Below are 19,975 nucleotides of genomic sequence, written 5' to 3' on the forward strand. Positions count from 1 at the left end.
TTTTTACATTTCGACAGGTTGCGAGATTTTACCTGTTTGAATAAAAAATAATTCGAACCAATATCTCAATGATAAGAAAAAGGAACATACAATATAAATTAGGTGAATGAAAAATAAACAAAAATGCGAGCACGAATCAAACTCTACCTTCTTAGATATATTCTGAAGATTCACTGTACTCCGTTAAAAAGATAAATGTAGTTTGAAAAAAAAACCAGTTTTTTTGTTTAATTAAACTGTAAAGTGTATAGAAAATTGAGAAAATTTAAGCTACTTAAGGACTTTATAACTCTGAACATGAAAAGATTTATATCCTCATTTTTCTTACAAAATATTTAAAAAAATTTTTATAATAACAGAAAAAGGAGAAAGAGAAAGTTTTTTTATTTTTATAATAACAGACAAAGGAGAAAGAGAAAGTTTTTTTTTCCATTTCTGACATCCCATTTAGGATTTCACTTGCTGTGTCTACACTTGGTAGCTTTTCACAAATTTTTTCTATGCGCAGAAAATTTCTTTTAGCAGATGTACCGAATATTTTTTGGGGAGCATAATCGCCTATTCATTATTTTGTAAGCAATTTATCAGACGTGTGCACGTGTATTTGTTCAAGTCGAATCGATCTCTCGTGGGATGGATCGCAGGGTGGAAGGAACGCACTCTGATCAGACGGCATGCTGGCATGCGCATCGCGTGCGACGATATAAATAACTGCGTACGCGTATACGCGGACGTATCGCGTGCGTACGCGTGGATCTGATAGCGCGGCGGCGAGAGAAACGTTCAGGGACATAGCGCAATGGAAGGACCACGTGGGTGGAATGAATAAGCGCACGTATTCCCGTTGTTAAAATTTTGGAGCGCGACCTTGCTTGCCTCCGAGACAAGTCCTCGTTTGTTCATGCGACCTCGAATAATCACACTGTACGATCGCAGAACTGCTTATATGTACACGATACGTGTATGACTTACATTCTGATATACTTATATTATGATATATTGATTAACGATTGATTAACGATTGAGGCGGATTTTCTTTACGTTTTTTCTTACTGTTGCCATATATTATGGAATTATTTGAAATTAATTAATTTTCGATCAGAATTGTTCGATTATTTCTTAGATTTTTATTGTGTTTTCTAGGAAAAAAGAATAATTTCGATCAAAATGCATTTCAAATAGTTCTATAATACAATACATGTTCTGTTTTATTTTCGAAAAAATAAAATTGTAAGCACTGAAGGTTGTAAATTCGATTTCGAGAGAAAAAATAAAAATAATCGAAAAAAAAATAGAATTAACATGAAATATAATCTTACTTGAGTGGTTTGAGTTATTGCGCCCAAAGAAAAGTTTCTCTGATTAAAAAAAAAAGTTTGTTTGAATCAAAGAAATTTTGTGCATTGTTATACGTTTAATTTCTATAAAGAAAAGTTTCTTTTAAATGTCATTTTTTGAAATCAAATAAATTTTTATTTAAAAAAAAAATTTTTTCACTTTAATTTAAAAAAATCAACAAAAAAGAAACAAATTTCTTTAATTTAAGAAATAAAAATAAGAAGATAAGAAACGGTCTTTAATTTAAACATAATTTTTCTCTGAGTCTGTTTTACGATTATTGTTTAATTTATTATATATTATATATTCGAAATAGAAGTAAAAAAAGTATGAAAAATGAAAATATGAAAAATTAGAAAAATATTTTTTGTTACAGAGATATTTAATTGTTGAGTTACATCGGATAATAATTCTCATCGCTTGATTTATGAGCTTATATTTTTGCTGTTAATTATCATCGCATTAAAAAAAATGTCGTTTATCAAATAAGATAACATTCTACATTCTACATAATCATACAAAAAAGAGATAAATTAAAATAATTTCATATAATTAAAACTCTATGAACTAATAACACTATATAATTAAAAGTTTTTCAAATTCTGAATTGAGATAATTTCCGATAATATGTAATAGGGTATTAGATAGTGACAAATACTGAATAATCCTTTTAAACTATTTTCAAAAATGTATTGCAACTGACATCGGAGAACGCGAATGGAGCAAAATGATAAATGTATATATTTTACGCGAACTTAAAATGGTTTTTTAATAAATAGAGTTATCAAAAAGAAATGTCTAATTTTTTAATATAATATAGTTGAGATTTATATACCAAAATTTCAGAACAGATTTTTGAGAGACATGTATTATGCAAACTTATGCAACTCCTACGACGCACGAATTTTTTTTCAAATGCAAATATTGGCGCACACTTACGCTTTATTTGAGAATTTGTTTAACACATAATGTTTATATATGTAGCTAAAAAGTGAAAGTAAAATGATTAGCTCGACTAACAATTCTGCAGTGTTGAAAAATAAAATTCAGACAAATCGAACAATTTCTTTAAACAAAATATTTTTAATGAAAAATTAAATATTACAAAAATCCTTTTACATGGCACTTGGGGGGATCCCTGTAGAGCACAATTATTCGATATATCCCCCATTAGCTTGAATGACCTCTAGTCTTTGTCTGAAGCGTTCGCACGCACGTTGTAATGTAGCGCTGTCCATACCAATGAATGCTGCCTCAATAGCGGTCCTTAATGACATCACATTAGGATACCGAGACTTGTTTGTGACCTTTTCAACTATACGTAGTATAGTTCAAGGGATTTAAATCTGGGCTGTTGGAAGGCCAGAATTCCTTGGACCAAAACATATCGTTGTCTGAAAGCCAATTTTGAATTAAATGACTCGTATGAGCTGGTGCATCGTCCTGCTGAAAAACATATGGCTTCGACGCCACAGTTTCCATCCACGGCTTCACTACATCCATCAGAACGCGCAACGATTGCCCTGGGTCATCCGAAATCAGCGCTTGAGCCCTTTTAATGACTGTGGGAGGTCCTCGTGGTGTATTCTTGCGAGTGACTCTTCCTCGCTAGCATACTAGAACCTTCGTTCTGTTCTAAAGCCTATATTTTGCCACAATATCATAAACAGTTGATCTCGGATATCCAAAGAACCGAATTATTTCCGTTGCTGCCCAGCTCGAAGGCCTTCGATGATCGCGGCTCTTTGATTATATTCTGTACTTGGTTTCAACATCGCGGCCATTTTGAGAATATGATTGTTTACTAGAAGCATCAGGCTTTCTCGAACGCCAACAACAATCTCTGGCAGAGGCACAATATAGCGGAAAATTTAAATTGAAATTTCTCCGGATTTTGGTGACCATGTACACTTCTTAATATTTGCGGATGTATTTGCGGGCGTATTTGCAAACATCCTTTCCTACGAACATGTCGATTTTGTAACAGTTGTCCTTGCAATGAGAAAATATTTTTTAATAAAAAATGCTTTTGTCTCTGCTGTCAGAATTATTGGACTGTGATTGAGGCATGCGATTTCAAGATATTGTCCTTTTGCCAAATTGAAGAAATTTTTTCGGTTGCAACAAAACATCGCATGCTGTAGTCATCACATGTCCGATTTAGTGTCTCATTATTAAGATAGGAGCAAAGAAAAAAGAAATAGTGGATAATATGAGAGTCAAGCCGAAGTCGAAAGTAGCATTGATTATTTATTTAGACAACAAATTTTCTTGTGCTTATCTGACCGCACTATTTAAATATTATTTATTGATTAAAAGATTCATACATGTGTCTTTTCTTTCAATAAAATTATGATTTTGTTTTAATCAGTAATGAGTTAAACCCCTTTCTCATAATATAAACTTTAATTTCTAAATTATTCAATATAAACAATTTAAATTAATGATAAAAATAATTTAACGTATGTTCAATATCTGTAATCAAAATGACACATATTTTAGATATTTATTTTGTGGCTAAAACTATTTGTTTAATCTAGAGTATAGAAACTATTGAAAAGAAAACTGGAACTTTTAATAATTAATGAGTTTCTACGAAATGATATGTCAGTCTCATACATACTGGGTATAGTAATGCATATATAAATAATGTATGAAGAAATAAACTGAAAATATAAAAATATTTTTGTCTTCGTAAGTAATAAAAAATTTCTAGGATTCCATACGATGGAAAATTTGCAAGATTCCGTATACGATGAGAGAAGTTTGCGGAATTCCTGCGAGGGAAATTTCCAGAATTCCATGCGATTTTCATAGATAATTCAGAATGATATGTTTTTCATAATTACATGAAATTACATTATTTGCAAGAAAATATTAAAAAAAAAAGAAAAAAAAAGATAATTTTTTGACTGCTCATATTTTTGTATAATTACGATTATGAATTGCGTCGCGCGCGTACATTTTTCTTTCATTTAAATAATTCAATTTCTTTTTAAGTTTTCATCGAAAGCGAGAATTTATTCTTAGAACACTTATTCAGCGGACATCGCAAAACATATGGATCGTGCAAAACCTTATCATCGCGCGCAATCAACAAATTAATGCCACTCCTATTATATGCATCAAGTATTACGTTATGCGCGAATTGTCTGATAAATATATCGATGAAAAAAATATTAAGTTTTAAACGAAGTTTTATTACTGTTTTATTTGTGACTTGATATCTATGAATAGTAATAACATGTATTATGTGAATATTTATTATACGAATATCTATATATATAATTTTATACGGCTATGATCATATATATATATATATATAAAATTTGATGATCGATGATGCATAGCGACATGTTTCTAAAATATTCTAAATAATTTTTCATTTTGTTTCTGCATAATACAATAATATTTCTGCTTAAATATTTTTTATTTATATATTTTTATATTTTGTAAAACGGAAGCAGAAGCCGTGACTATTCTTAATACAAATGTAGGTGAAATTAAGACGATTCATTTATTTATTTGCTTACATACGTGGTGTGTTGTAATTACATACGGTTGTATTATCGAGAGATCAACTTGTTAGACAGTAGATGAAGACAGTAGAAAAATTTAATGAATGTATAATGATATGTTTTGCAGATTTTTTAAAAAATTAAAATATAATATCTAGAATTTTATGTGCATTTGATAATTTTAAGAATTGTATTCAAGTTATGCTAATTAAAATACGGAAAAAAATCATATTTGAAATTTTTCTTTATTCCATTGATTATTCTTAATTGGTTGCTATTGTGTCATATTAAAAGAACTTAATTAATTATGAGAGAAATATATATAATCAAGAAATGCTTTAAAAATAATTAAATTAACGATAAATGTTTACTTTAAAGAATGCTTCTTTGATGATATTAAGCTTGACATATATTGTCATGATCTAAGTGATTTTAAGTGATTTCTTCTAACAGATTTTAGCTGTCGCTCGGTATTTGTTAAAAAGTTATTAATAATCAAAATTCGTAATTATTTCTCAACTTTGTACATGGAAATCGGATGATTCTAGGCAGAGGGGAGGAGATTTGGGGTGAACCGATTAGAGAAATATGACTTTGGCTGTGTTCGGATTCCCACCTGGGTGCTCTCCAATTATATCGTCCTTGTTGTTTACCGAACATTAAAACAAGGATGACATGACATCCGAGTCTTTCTAGGCAAAGTGAGATTCACCCCACTTCTTTCCCTGCCTAGCCTATACGACTTTCCATACGAAGCAGATCCACCTCTTCCTTTGCCTAGGGGCATAACGATTTTCATGCAGGAGGATCTTGTTTCGGGAAAGGGCAATGGGAAAGGTGGGATGGATTTCATTTTTCACACATGAGTGATGGCTAAAATCTGTTAGAGATCACAACTTATATTAAAGTTATCAAGCATTCCCTAGAACATTCCCTAAAGTGAACATTTACCTTTACATTTTATTTCTCATGTTGCATTTTATATTTTTTAATTTTTGAATTACTTGATTGTTAATTAGCACAACTCAATCTTGTAACAATGGTAAAATAAATAGCAATAATATATAAAATAAACTTTTCGTCTTTTTTTAATATTAAGGCCTGTAATTAAGTGTAATTTTATTATTTCATTCATACTTTAACAGTATCGAAATTCCATTACTAGTCTCGTACTCTTTCATCTTTCGATGATGCAGTGGAAGGGTAGCGACGACACTGGGAGGGGCTAAACAAAAGAAAATTTGGACCACTCTTGAGTTTTCAAGGGTTGTCCTTTCAGGCCCATCGTAAGTTTAGGTCTACTAGACTTATTTTGGACCGCCCATAGATTCACAAAAGCGCAAATTTAGTTTCCGAAATTAGTTTCTATCCGAATTTCAAAGCGAATAGAACTATTAGCAGTACGAGCAGTACATTTCGGTAGTGTCGACTGTATTACACAAGTATATTAAATATGGAATATATGTGTGAGCATGGCGTATGCCATTTTTTATATTTTGGAGTTCCAAGTGTGCTTGCGACGGATCCGCAGTTTTCGAACATTAAAGCATTTTGGTATTGCACTAGAATTCCTGAATTCGGACAAAGAGTTCCCGATGTACATAATGTGCCATATGTACCTGTGAATATGAATGTAGTGAATTATGTAATCAACGCATATAATGCATATAATGGATACATCAATGGCAGTAAATATACTATTTTTTACTATATATATATTTTTAATTTTGCTCGTATCTTGTATAAAAATATACCGTTTAAATATAAGTTGTTGATTTTATTTTAACTCGTATATTTAAAAAATTACTGTTTAAAAATTTACACACTACTTTTTTATTTAATTTTTGAGAATTTTTTTGATAGTATTTTGATCCGTGAATTTCAGAACATTTTAGAGTAAAAAGTAGAGTAAAAGTAGAGTAAAAAAAGATATAATCTCTATTCTAAGTATTTATTTCAATATTCGTGAGTAATGATTAAACATCCGATTTTCATCCGATTTTCAAATCTGAATTTATTTAAAAAAAAATATATATGTATTTCTTTCAAAAGGCGTGCGTGTATTGCATGTTTGATAGGTGCAGTTGATAGCCGGTCTGAAGATGGCATCCCATTTATAAAAAATTTTTTTTTTTAGCTAAATCAGCGGAACTATTGTTAAAACTTAGCAGAAATTATTGCAGGTGCAAATGTAACTGTATATAAAATATCGATTTTTTTCAAAATGAAGTGTCAAATTTACACCGGCCAGTTGATAGATGTTTTTATAACGTTCTGTTTGTTTCGCCCAATAATTTAATAATTTATTACTGACTCATACGAATGACTTTATTTTTAGTAAAAATAATTTTTTTTAATTAAATAAAATAATATTTGTGGCTCCAAGAATAAAACCAATAAATAAAATATCTGTGTGTGAGCTTCCGCCTTTGTTAATGCGTAAATTATTATAATTATTATATATTCGATAAAATATAAATCGCAATTATAATGTATTTACTAATTGATATTTACTAAATGAAATTAAAAGTAAAATGTAAACTCGTTTTGATGCTGGATTTAGTGTTTTTTAATACATAATTAGTATACATTAGTATACTCGAGTATGAACTCCAGTTTGTACTCAATTTCATTAATCATCTCATTGAAAAGGATTCATCCTGATTTGAAACGTCTGCGGGTTTACATTTTATTTTTAATTTTGTTTAGTAAGTATATTCTAATTGCTTATGAATTGTATTTTATCCCTAATGAATGTTTAATTTACACATCAACAACCGCGAAGATTATTATCATATATGCTTTTTTTTTTATTGAAATAATTTTTTATTGCTTATTATTCCAATATGTTTAGATAATAATTTGTTTGCTTTTGCTTCATGTGTGTGAAGAGTTCAAATAGACCTTGGAAGTTTCGACGGAAATTCCGACTTCGAATTGCGAGATTCATTTGCTCAGATTCTGAGCTTCAATCTTGTTTGGAATATTAATCGCTTTGTTGCATTTTGTGTGTTATAGCGTATTACAGTAATGAATCCGTTCCAACATCGCACATGTATATATCATCACCACCACCAGTACCAATGCAGCCCCGCGAGGGTAATAAACGCGCGAAAAACAATAAGAAACGTCAAGCTCAGCAAGAACGGGTTCACCCTTGGATGATAGGTACGCTAAAAGGACATACCGGCCTGGTAAATGACATGGACTTTTCCAGCAATGGCAGATATCTCGCGAGTTGTGCCGATGGTATGTACAAAAAAAAAATTAATAAAAAGAAATATTTATTCTTCTTGTTTGCGTAACTCTAATTGGTGACATAATATACGGAAGGTATTATAAAAAGTTATTTGTGACTGTTTATGACATCATTCTAAAACTGAGAATAAGAATTCGCTTTGAGAGAATTTATCTTACTTTTAGAATTTACATTAATAATATTAGTTTTTTAAATGTTGAATGTTGATAAATGTCAAATGTTTTTCGATTTAAAAACAGATAATAAAATTTTATTTTTTTTTATTACGTGATTTTTTTTAATGCTAATAATAAAAATTTAATTCATTATTTTTGTTATTTATATTATTAATTTGATAATAATAATAATTGTTTCGCGATTTTATCAAAGAACTTATGTTTGAATTTAATTTAATTATTTTAAGAATTAAATTATTATCAAGTTTAAATGTAAAAAATTTTTAATATACACTGTAAACAAATATGTAAAATTACATACATAACACGTGTAAAAATTATACAATTTGTAGTGGAAATGTATAAAATTGTACATTTTTACAAAAATTAGTACTTTTATCTTTAATTATGTAAATTATGCAAATTATGTCTTTATATTACATAGAAAATTTTTTTGCAATAATTGTATATTTTATAGTTCCTATGTAAATGTACAAATTTTTTAAATATTATATAATATAATGATAATCATATTGCATTTTTGTTCATACATATCATACAACATATCATATCAACAACATAAGAAAAAAATTGTACGTAATTCATTGTGTAAATATATATCTTTAATAGCAGGTGCCAAAATTATCCACTTTAATTATAATTTTACATATAATTTTTTACAGTGTTTGAAAGATCATAATTATGGACAAGTGTTACCATAAGAGTTACGTTATAACAATACATTTCGATCTGTTAATATAATGATCCACACGACGCGAAGACACAATAAATTAATCGTTAAACTTGCAAATTGGATAATGTATTTTTTATATGTTATGTCGTGCGGGAATTATTCGTGCATATTGTGTCTCGTATGTAGATAACTAGCTCGTATGTGGATACTAGCGGCATAGTATCGCCTTTCTCTTTCTTTCTTTCTGATTTTCCATTTTGCAAGCCGCATTTTCCATCACAAGCTTCTCGCAATTTAGAATCGATAAAGTCTAAACTAAACTTCATGTACATGTTACTCGTATAAAAAAAATTTTTTTTTGCAAAGTAGCTCGACCATTTCTTTTTGTTTAAACAAATAGTCCGTTTACAATGGAGAACACTGCATCTTTAGTCAATACTAATCCTGATGTCTTGTAAGAGATTAAACATGAATATTTTATCTATATGAACTGACAATTGTAAGTCTGGGCAATATAAATAGCCGAAATATATTTTGCAATAAATTATGAAGTTTCGAGTTAGATACCATGCCGCTAAATAAATAAATAGGAAAATAATTCCGCAAATATCATGAATAATATATGTGGAAAAAATATAATAAAAATGCCCAGATATCACACACAGATTGATTAGGCATTATTAGATAAGAATGTTAGTCTCGTTCGATCGCGATAGATGAATTTCATCTGGCACATCAAGAAAATAGATTATTACCCGTTTTCAGTGGGTCATCGACATTTGATATAAAATGCAGCATGCAAAATTTCATTATTTTTATAATACACATAATTTTCTGTCTCTTCTAAAGCATTCACTTGGTAAGATAAGGAATAAGGCGCAAAATTTGCATAATTCTATTCGTGATTTGTGAGCTTTGTTTCTTTCTTTGATAATTCTAAATTGATTTTTTTCTAAATTAGCGTTGGAACTTTCTGCCCGATTTTCCATCCTCTTCTTGCCGTTCAACAGTTTTGCATAAATATGGCATATAGTAAGCTGTGCATAAATATATAGCGTGCAACCGGTGCGATCCTTTAGTCATACTAAATAAATTTCGATGATTTGGTAGAAATCGATCTCATATGCATGAACCGCCTTTTAAAGACAGAATATCATACGTCTTAATCATACACATTAATTTGTTTTATTCTGTGTCTTAATCATGCGACATTGTCTGACAGTTCATTGCCAAAGCATGAAAGATAAAGAGGTGATAGTAAGTATGATGTCTAATATGAAAATTAGGTCAAAAGTTGTATTTAATGCCGATCATTATTCTAAGTAATTTAAATAATTTAGCTAATCAACGTTAACGGACACGCGAATAAATTGAGATTTTGTTTTAGAGAAAAAATTTTATTTAACCTTTAAGTAGTGGGATGCTCAGATTATCCCAAAGAAATTTTATTTTTATAGTATTTTTATAGTTATTTTTTTATAGTTATTTTTATAGTTAGTATTTATATAATTATAATGTTTAATAATATGTACAGAATTAAATTTATATTATTTTATTATATTCTTATGAAATAGAGAAATATAAAAATAATAAATTTTAAGACTTCTGAACAATACTTTTTAATTTTCCTTTTTCAGAATACAAGATTTTTAAAATAACTTTATGTGGGGGTGCTGTTGCTACCTACGTACTTGAAGGTTAATAGGTTGATGCAAAATCTGATCTGATTGCGTAAAAGTAAAAAGAATGAAGTAATATTTGAATGCATGTTTATTACACATTTCTCGTTTATGTCATCATTTCAGTAAATAAAATGCGAATAATGTGTCGTATGACGAATATAAATTAATTAATGAAGACAATCGGTTTTGATAAGTCGTGCACAATCCAGTGTGAATATTAACATGACTACTAAATAGAATTACTTTGCGTGAGAAAATATCATGATTACGTAAAATATTTATGTCGTTTTTGTATTGTAAGAGTAAAGTCTAGATAAAAATTGGGAGATTAGCTTTCGGGAAGATAATTTTTCCTAAGCAGTTGCAACAATGTCTTTAGTAACGAAAATTATGGAACAATAAAACTTTTTATACATCGTTATTCATGCGATTACATTTTTACAATAATATTTTTTAATTTAGAGGAGTGTTTAATATACCTAAATATTGTTTAATGTACCTAAATCGTATCTCATACATTTTTTTTTATTATTAAACATATACGATAATTATTAATAATAAAAATATAAATAAATAAAAACACAAAAATTTCTAAATTATCTTATTTTGCGTACATTTAAAAAAATCAAATACATTGATGCAATTTTTAATAATCAATTTATATAATTGATAATAATCTAACAATGCATTTTATTCTGTAGTTTTATGATTTATCGTAGAATATATATTTTATGTACATATTACAATTATTATAAAATTGAGATCAATATTATATATAATTTTTATAAAATTTTTTATAAAATTTATCATGTTGTCTCAATCGTATCATTTGCACCGATTTTGTTACGATTTGACAATTCATATTTATTTATTTATCATACATCATATTATATTATTTATTATTTTATGACTATATAATTAGTTATATACTTATAAAATAAATGTATCTGATAAATAAACATGTTAAACATTAATTTTCAAATCATATCATTAATTATATTATTTTGTATTGGATATTTTTTGTGATCATTATTAATATTGTATATAAATCATTTTAATCCTATTTTTTATTGTTTTTATTCGCAAATATACTATTTTTAAACGAGGTGTGTTTGAGAATTTACGATTTAGGAGACTGATTATTTAAATCGTACCTTTTACACTACATAAAAGGCCTATAACAAATTAATTGTTTATATAAAATTAAATAGAAGGTGTATTAAACATCCAGCAATTTCCAATGTTAATTGCTTGCAAATTAATATCTAATGAGAAATATTATGACATAAAATATGATATGATTTTCAACTCTCCGTATACGGTATTCATTAACTATTTCTTAAAGTAAGTATGTAATACATATTTATTAATTCTATTACAATTCTATTACATATAATTTTGATTATTTCCTTGCGAGATGAAATTCTAACAGAATATCTCGATTATATTATCTGGGATTATCCAGTTCCCAGATTCGTCGCTAAATACATCAATAGATACGCTCTAAATATACACGGAGCTAGATAACACCAAGTTACGCAAATAAATTAGTTACATCAATAAATAATAATATAATAATCATATCGCATAATAAATCAGATTCTTAATCGAATAATCAACAGCCATTAAATTAGATAGCTACAAATTCTAATGCTTGCCATTAATTTATCTCGGAAGCACCGATCACAAATCTCCCATTAGTCAGACTCCAATTTAAGCTCTTGAATACAGTTTGTCGGTCGGCGTCATTCATTTCATAATTCTGTTTGATGGAAATTATCGCGGGAATCTACGGATTCTCGTGGCTGTAACGACTTAGTCACGCTTCACCGGAAAGTAGTACCAGATTTCCTCGAACGAACAAAAGAGAGAAAGAAGAGGAATGATTTTATTAAATGACGCAACGGTACATATTGAAACGTCGCCGTCATACCGCATTCCGTTACTTGAGCAACAAACGATTCCTTCTTATGTCCGCATCTTCCCTTCTACGTGCGTTCCCGCCTGTCTCTGTCTCTCCTTCCGTAGCTTTCGCGCGGGCCGGTTCCCGGCCCTCTCTTTCTCGTTTGGGCGCGCAGTTGGCTCGAATTCAATTATCGATATTCCGCTTCTGCGATGCTGGCGAAACATGTTTCGGTGTTACTCCCATTAACAAGTCGTAATTTGCGTTTATTCTTTACCAACACGTGGTTAAATTCGATTTTGTATGATTCGAATGACGTCTCCGAAGAGATACCTGCGATGGAAGCTTACGAGTCGAAATCTTGAATTTTTTAACAATTTTGCGGAAAAGTCAAGTAAGTAAAAATATACTAATAGCAAGAAAAGAAGCTGAATTAATATACAGGATATATTTATCGGGGCTTATTAACCATATCGCTACATTTCTAAATAATTCAAATACGAGCGACGTTGCATCCAACTATCTGGAAAATTCGATAGTCTGGATATATTTTTAACGAAATCCCGAAAGATTGTTAAAAAACTTTAGGTTCAATATTATTTCCTACTAAGTTAATGCGAAAGATTTATCATATTTCTGAAATAAAGTTGGAAGCATAATTTTAATATATTTTAATTAAGACTTAAAAAAAGCAAAACTGTCGTGCCACGCGGGCTTCATTTTTATTCTTTATGCTCTTTTTTATTCATATAGATAAAAGTTTTTATTGTTTTCAAAATTTTTTTTTTTAATTTATTTTGTTCTAATTTTAATTGGAAAAACCAGATCTTTAGCATTAACTTAATATCTATTACTTTCTCCGCAAGGAACGTATCGCTTCTTGGACATTCACGTGGATGTTTAAAATAGTTGAAAGATAATTTTTACATTTGGTAAAAGCTTTAAAATAATATAATATAAATATAATCAAGCTATATATGTATATAATAAATGTATAAAATTAAAAATAAAATTAAAAATTAACAATAACAAAATATATATAAAATTAAAACTTAAAAAACAAAATTATCATTTAGGTTTCACTTCATGTTTTTTTTCTTATTCATCTAGACAGAAATTTAACATTTATTTCCAATTTTCTAATTTCTTTTTCCTAACTAATTCTATTTGATATAAATCTTGATGAAAAAAACACAGATTTTTAGTATCAACTTAATACTATCTATTACTTTCTCCGCGAGGAACGTATTACTTTTTGTGCAGTCACGTAGACGTTAATAAAATAATTTAAAGGTAATTTTTATATTCAGTAAAAGCTATAGAAATAATATATAATTTTTATAGGATGCATTAAATATCTATTAGTTTAAATATTATTGGTTATACTATTTTTTAAGGGCAAATATCATGACATTTACGAATAGGGGCACTTACGTCGTACACGCATTTTGTTTCGCGAGATGTTTCTCCTTCGGCCACTATACTTACGAACGACCGTATGCAACCACGTTCTCGCTATTTTTATCTCGACGAACGTCCGAACGCGCGAACGTCGCGCAAATTTATCGCGAGGACGTGACCGAGGCGGCTGACCGGCAAAAAGTAATAAAGTACACACTGTGTTCTTTTTTTTCCGTTGTTAACACAATTAGCGAAAGTTGTAAACGCTTCGTTGAGTTTACTTTTACATTTTAACCGTTATTTTTATATCTCGAAAGACAGCTTAATTGTTCCTCTCGTGTGATGGATTGGTTCTCTCTTCTCTCCCGATTAACAATCAGAGCGCGAAGTGACATTAGCGAAAATCATGATGGCGATAGAATGAAATAATCGCATCGAATTAGATATCCGTTCGAAGTGAGGTGATTGTTGAAAGGAGTTTATAGAAGATCATTTTCTTCGTAAAGAAAGTTGACTCTCACACACACATTTGCGACAAAATATAGGGTGATAAAATATAGGGTTATAAAATGCTTGTACAGCTTTAAATTTTTATAACATCTGTTCTCTGATGATAAAATTAATCATTAAAAAGAGTAAATAAATCTATTTCAATTTTATATTCATTTATTCTTTGGATGTTATTTCTCAATCTATTGACGTTATTACTGATGGAGATAAATGAAGACTGAAGTATTTTTAAAATTATGAATACGCTTTGCAGTTGATTTATAATAATAAATTTTGAATTACATTAATTTTTATCCGCAAACCGTTTAAAAAGCGATATTTTAATAAATGTGTTCTTATAAGAAGAAATCCAATTGGCTCAAATTTCGTGATCACGATTTTTGTTAAATTATAGTAAGATTAGTAGATTTTAACTCTGGAATGCTACTAGAGAATTTTCTTCTAAATGCAAATTCGTGTTTAATACAGATTTTATTATTAATCATAAATCATTTTGATAGCTTAAAATAACATTTAATAAAGTTGTTTTCTTTTACATTAAAATATAATATTAGTTCAGTTATTCTATATTTTGCAATCTAAAAAGTAGAATAAAAAGTGTAAAATAAATTTCTAATTATGTAGATGAATTCTCATCTAGAGTAATATCAGTGTAAGAAAAATATAAGTAAACACATTTATAGGATTAATGTATATTAAACTTCACTAAATCACTATTTTAATTTTTGTTTTGACAGATTAATTTTATTATATAGAATAAAAGAGCAGTTATGAAGTTTAAAACTGCATAAGAATTTTATAAACACCTTTTATATGTCTCACACAATTAGTATAAAATTATATATATTATTCGTTTGAAATTATATTTTTTTGAGGGGATTCTTATTAAAAGAGATTTCAAAATTGCTTTAGGATAAAACAATACGAAATGAATCGATTACTCATCGCTTCGGGTACTTATTGAAGTATATATAAATGCAGCTGTCATTATTCGAGTGCTCTTTCAAGAAAAAAGACCAATCCTCCTGCGGGTATCTGTTCTCAAACGGGCCTTCGCCGTGGCATTATGCGTGTGTCGCGAATCATTCTTTTCCGCACGGAAGCTGGTACGTAAATTCTGGATCCTCCCCGCCGACGGTAGCCCCCCTCCGCTCGGGCGGAAATATCGTGACGCGTCATGCATTTACACAAGATAAAGCGGGTGCGAATAAAAACGCGCCGTGAAGCCGGCGTTCTCGTCTTCCCGAAATTATTCACGAATGCATATCATCGCGAAAGCAACAGTCGTCCGGATGTTTTTCCCTCGTTATGATCTGCCTCAGTACGAATCGCTGCATTTATGAATTGAGTGGCACAAAGTCACGAATGCTGCTGAACGACATATTCAACAATACACGGAAGTACGACTGGCACGAATTACGTATGTGACGTTTCTTTTTTTCTCTCCTTTTCTCTAATTTTAGATGTTTTCCAGCAACACAGCATAGTGTAAAATACACACACACACACACACGCGCGCGCGCGCGCGCACACACACATACACATACACATAAAGAACTATTACTGCGAATCCAAGTGTGTAAAAGTGGACTTCAGTACATGTGTTTTTTTCATATAAAAATTATACGCTATGTTGCAAATATACATTTAAACGTAGGCATTTTGTTGTTGTTTTTACAAAATGTTTTTACAAAACATTTAAACGTATAATATAATATCATTTTTCTACAGAAAACTAAATAGCACACATATGTTGAAGTCAGTTTTAACACATGTGGATTTGCAGTGATCCTTATTGTTTATCAATGTTGAACAAAGACGAAGTGTGATTCATTGTATTAGATTGTGGCGTTCCGCAAAATGCATAAGGCGTATGATTTATTATTTTATCTTGTTGTTTACCGAAGTTGTCTTGTTGTTACGCGCGGCTAAAATGATCATGCGCATTATGGAACTATTATGCTTTATGGAACTAGAAGTTGTGTCTCTTGCTAAGAAACACCTTTCATCTGACTTTACTTGGCCCTACATTTGCTCTATCTTTATCTTGCATATCTATATATCGAGTGTTCGTCTGTATTGGAGTATTCTACTGGTGTACTATCGCATTTGTTTCCGCGACCTTAAACAACAGAAGTCCAACAGGTGCTGTCGATGTCTGAAGATACATTAATCCTTGAATTCCTGTCTTTTGTTCACAATATTTCTTAGAATTGCACAAGTGTATTTCTGTATTTATTAAAAACAATTCTATTGTTTTTTACTAGCTCGTGCTCTTTTTCATCTTTATATTATAACATATGTTCCATGTTTTGTTTTCATCAGACTGTCGCTATTGACTCAAGAGTGATTTAATTGATTCTAAAGAATTTTTTATGAACTTTCGCTTTTATCGCGCAACATTTTTCGGATAATTGCATATCCGATGTCTGTCTGTACACCTACGTACAAAATGTGGCGAACGAAATTATGTCAACATTTATCGTTTCTGTCGGTGTAGTCAGAAGCCGAAAAAACAAGATAATTTTTGGGTCAAGAACACACGCAACGCGGCCGTCAGCAGCACGTTTATCAAAAATTCACGGTCTTCTTCGTACATAAGCGAAAGTTTTCGTCACGATTTTAACGATAATGAAAGTATACAGTCGCGCGGATTATCGTAAAATTGGAACGTGAATAAATTTCGCTTATCTGTCTTATCGTCTCGCCTTAAAAAGAATGAAATGGTATCTCGTTTAAACGCGATCTATCGGTTTCAATCTCTCTCAGAATCAATCTTGCAGGAGTTCGTTGAACTATAAGATACCCGCTTTGCTTATCTTTTCGCATTGTGTATCAACCATTTGTACCGAATATTAACAGAGATTTCTTCATTAATTAGAATAATTAAAGAAAGAAAGAAAGAAAGAAAGAAAGAGAATGGTAGAAGAATCAGATCTGCATGCGTGTGTGGTGTGTGGTGTGTGGTGGTGTGTGTGTGTGTGTGTGTGTGTGTGTGTGTGGACATCTTTAGCAATGTAGACTGCGGAGTAATTTACGTATATTTGTTTGTCCCTATGAAATAAAGATGAGAGCTTGCGAGAGACGAGAAAGCATGTCCAGTCTTCCGGGCATACGTATAAGAAAAAAGAATTCAAGAAGAAGACATCTTCGTCACTGCAGACGGATTGCAGAGAATCGCAAATCTTCGCACGTCGCGAGGATAAAGAAACAGGAAAAGCGTCCAGGAGCAGGACTCGGGGATCTTCACTGTTTTCTTTCCAACACGTCGGTAAGGTGTCGGAGGAGTCTTCGCTCGAGGTATTTACCAGCGATACATCCAGCAACGATGACATCCCGGACGAGAGCCAGCGACAGATGATGTTCCTGAACGATATGCCTACCTGCCTGGCTTCCATGATCAACAAATATACACTATCACCGAAGGAATTGTTTGAACATGGCTATCCCATCGAGTCGACTCTCTTTCCGGGTTACGCGATGATAAACAATGTATCATATCCATCAGGTCCCAAGATTGAGAGTGACAGTGGCCAATATAGCAATTCCAGCTCGTCCGACAATTCCGAGCAGGAGAGCTCGTCCGATAACGAGAAGAACTTCGACAAAGAAAACAGTTCTGATAAGCAGAAGAATCGAGACGAGAAAAACTGCTCCGAAAACAAGAAAGGATGCGATAGCGAGAGCAGTTCGGATAGTGAGAAAAGTATTTCGGATGACAAGAAGAGCTCCGAAAGCGAAAAAAGCTGCGATAGTGGGAGCCTTTCTGACAGGGAGACTAGTCCGGGCAATCAGAGCTCCGAACACAGGAAGAGCTGCGACAGAGATGGCAGTTTGGACATCAAAAAGAGCACCCAAGACGAGGATTGTTCTACCAACAAGAGATTAGAAAAAACGGGCTGTGAAAACGAAAATAATCCAGCTAACAGAAAAAACCGAGAGGAAAAAAAAGAATCAGGCGCAAGCGGTAATACAGGATTGTTGGAGAGAACATGCGTCAGATGCTACAAGGTATTCTATGCCGATCAGAACGGCGAATATCTGAACGCGGAACGTTGCGTTTATCATTGTGGCAAGCTATACAACCGCATGACCAACGACAGCTGGTATTGGACGTGCTGCAACCAAGCCAGATTCTCGCGCGGTTGTGCTGAGTGGAAGACGCATGTATGGACTGGCCTGGTCCCTGGGATCAATGGGCCCTTCGCGGGATATGTGCACACCATGCCATCTCCAATGTTCCTACACGATAACAACTATGGCATCTACGCGATGGATTGTGAGATGTGCTTCACGCTGCAGGGTCTAGAACTTGCCAGAGTGAGTCTCGTTGACTTATACGGCCAGGTCGTGTATGACACGCTCGTCAAGCCGAGCGCTGAGATCATCGACTTCAACACGAAGTTCAGCGGCATCACAGAAGATGACATGTCTAACATCACCAAGACTCTCTCGGAGGTGCAGAACGACCTGCTCAATTTCATTCATGCCGAAACGATTCTAATGGGTCACGGTCTCGGGAACGATCTCAAAGCGCTGCGCCTGATTCACAAGAACGTCGTCGACACCAGTGTGATGTTCCCGCACTACCTCGGTTTGCCATATCGTAATGGTCTCAAGACTCTGGCGCGAAAAGTGCTCAACCGGAAAATACAGGAAGAGACACATAACTCCATCGAGGATGCCCGGGTCGTTATGGATTTAGTGTTGCGAAAGGCCCAATACGAGTGGCAGCAGTCTCTTGTTTGGTAGATAAAATCTTAGATTAAATCGCCATCTCGAGAAAAGACTCATCTACGTGAATAAGAACTATTCGATAGTCTTAGCAGTTCGCGGTGAGATAATGTCGCGACAGGAAGCGCGTGTTATTGAACTAATTTGTAAATATAAATCAAGAAGGACCGCGTTTTTTTTTCCTAGTGTTCGTTTCCAGGGGTGAAATCTGTGATATTACACATATAGTGCAATGCGTTCCTCACGTGCGTTTCTGCGTTCCCCATGTTCGTCTCTAATGATAAGGGATGCGATTGTACTCACATATTATACGCACACAATACATAACACAAACGTAACATACAGCGCGTAACATAATTGACAATCACGGAGAAATTATAACAGACTACGCGCAGTTGAACATTTATCAAAGACTTTAAATCTATTTATTATTTTTCATATTCTTTATACTTTTCATACTACTCTACTATTCTATACTATCGCTAAATATTGTACTCTTTACTTGACTGCTATCGATCTGATATTACTTTACAACTTTATCTCGAACTAATTTTACTTTCTAACTGAACGACAATCTGTTACTGATTGGACTCTTTACATTTCAAACATTAATTATGTTCGACTATTAATTTCTATCGAATTTTATTTTTCTCCGATGTGCATTTTTATATATATTCGTATGTGTTTTGTATTGTATATACGTAATTTTCATAAGCGTTTTATATATACTTTGTACATATATTATATATTGCATTATGGAACGCAATTTTGTACTCGCAAA

The 19,975-nt window shown here is 31.6% G+C and overlaps 1 protein-coding gene across 2 annotated transcripts in view; it reads left to right on the plus strand.

Moving 5' to 3' along the window:
• LOC108693430 overlaps positions 1-19,735 on the plus strand; it is a 31,789-nt gene extending 12,054 nt beyond the window's left edge. For both annotated transcript variants that reach the window (XM_018202372.1, XM_018202370.1), the window contains exons 2-3: positions 7,875-8,105; positions 17,528-19,735. In XM_018202372.1, coding sequence (XP_018057861.1) covers positions 7,875-8,105; positions 17,528-19,212 — 1,916 coding nt within the window. In that variant the 3' untranslated portion in view covers positions 19,213-19,735. The remainder of the gene's footprint in view (positions 1-7,874; positions 8,106-17,527) is intronic.
• Positions 19,736-19,975: the final 240 nt, after the last annotated feature.

This window comes from Atta colombica, unplaced genomic scaffold (assembly GCF_001594045.1).
Source record: "Atta colombica isolate Treedump-2 unplaced genomic scaffold, Acol1.0 scaffold9, whole genome shotgun sequence".
NCBI lineage: Eukaryota > Metazoa > Arthropoda > Insecta > Hymenoptera > Formicidae > Atta > Atta colombica.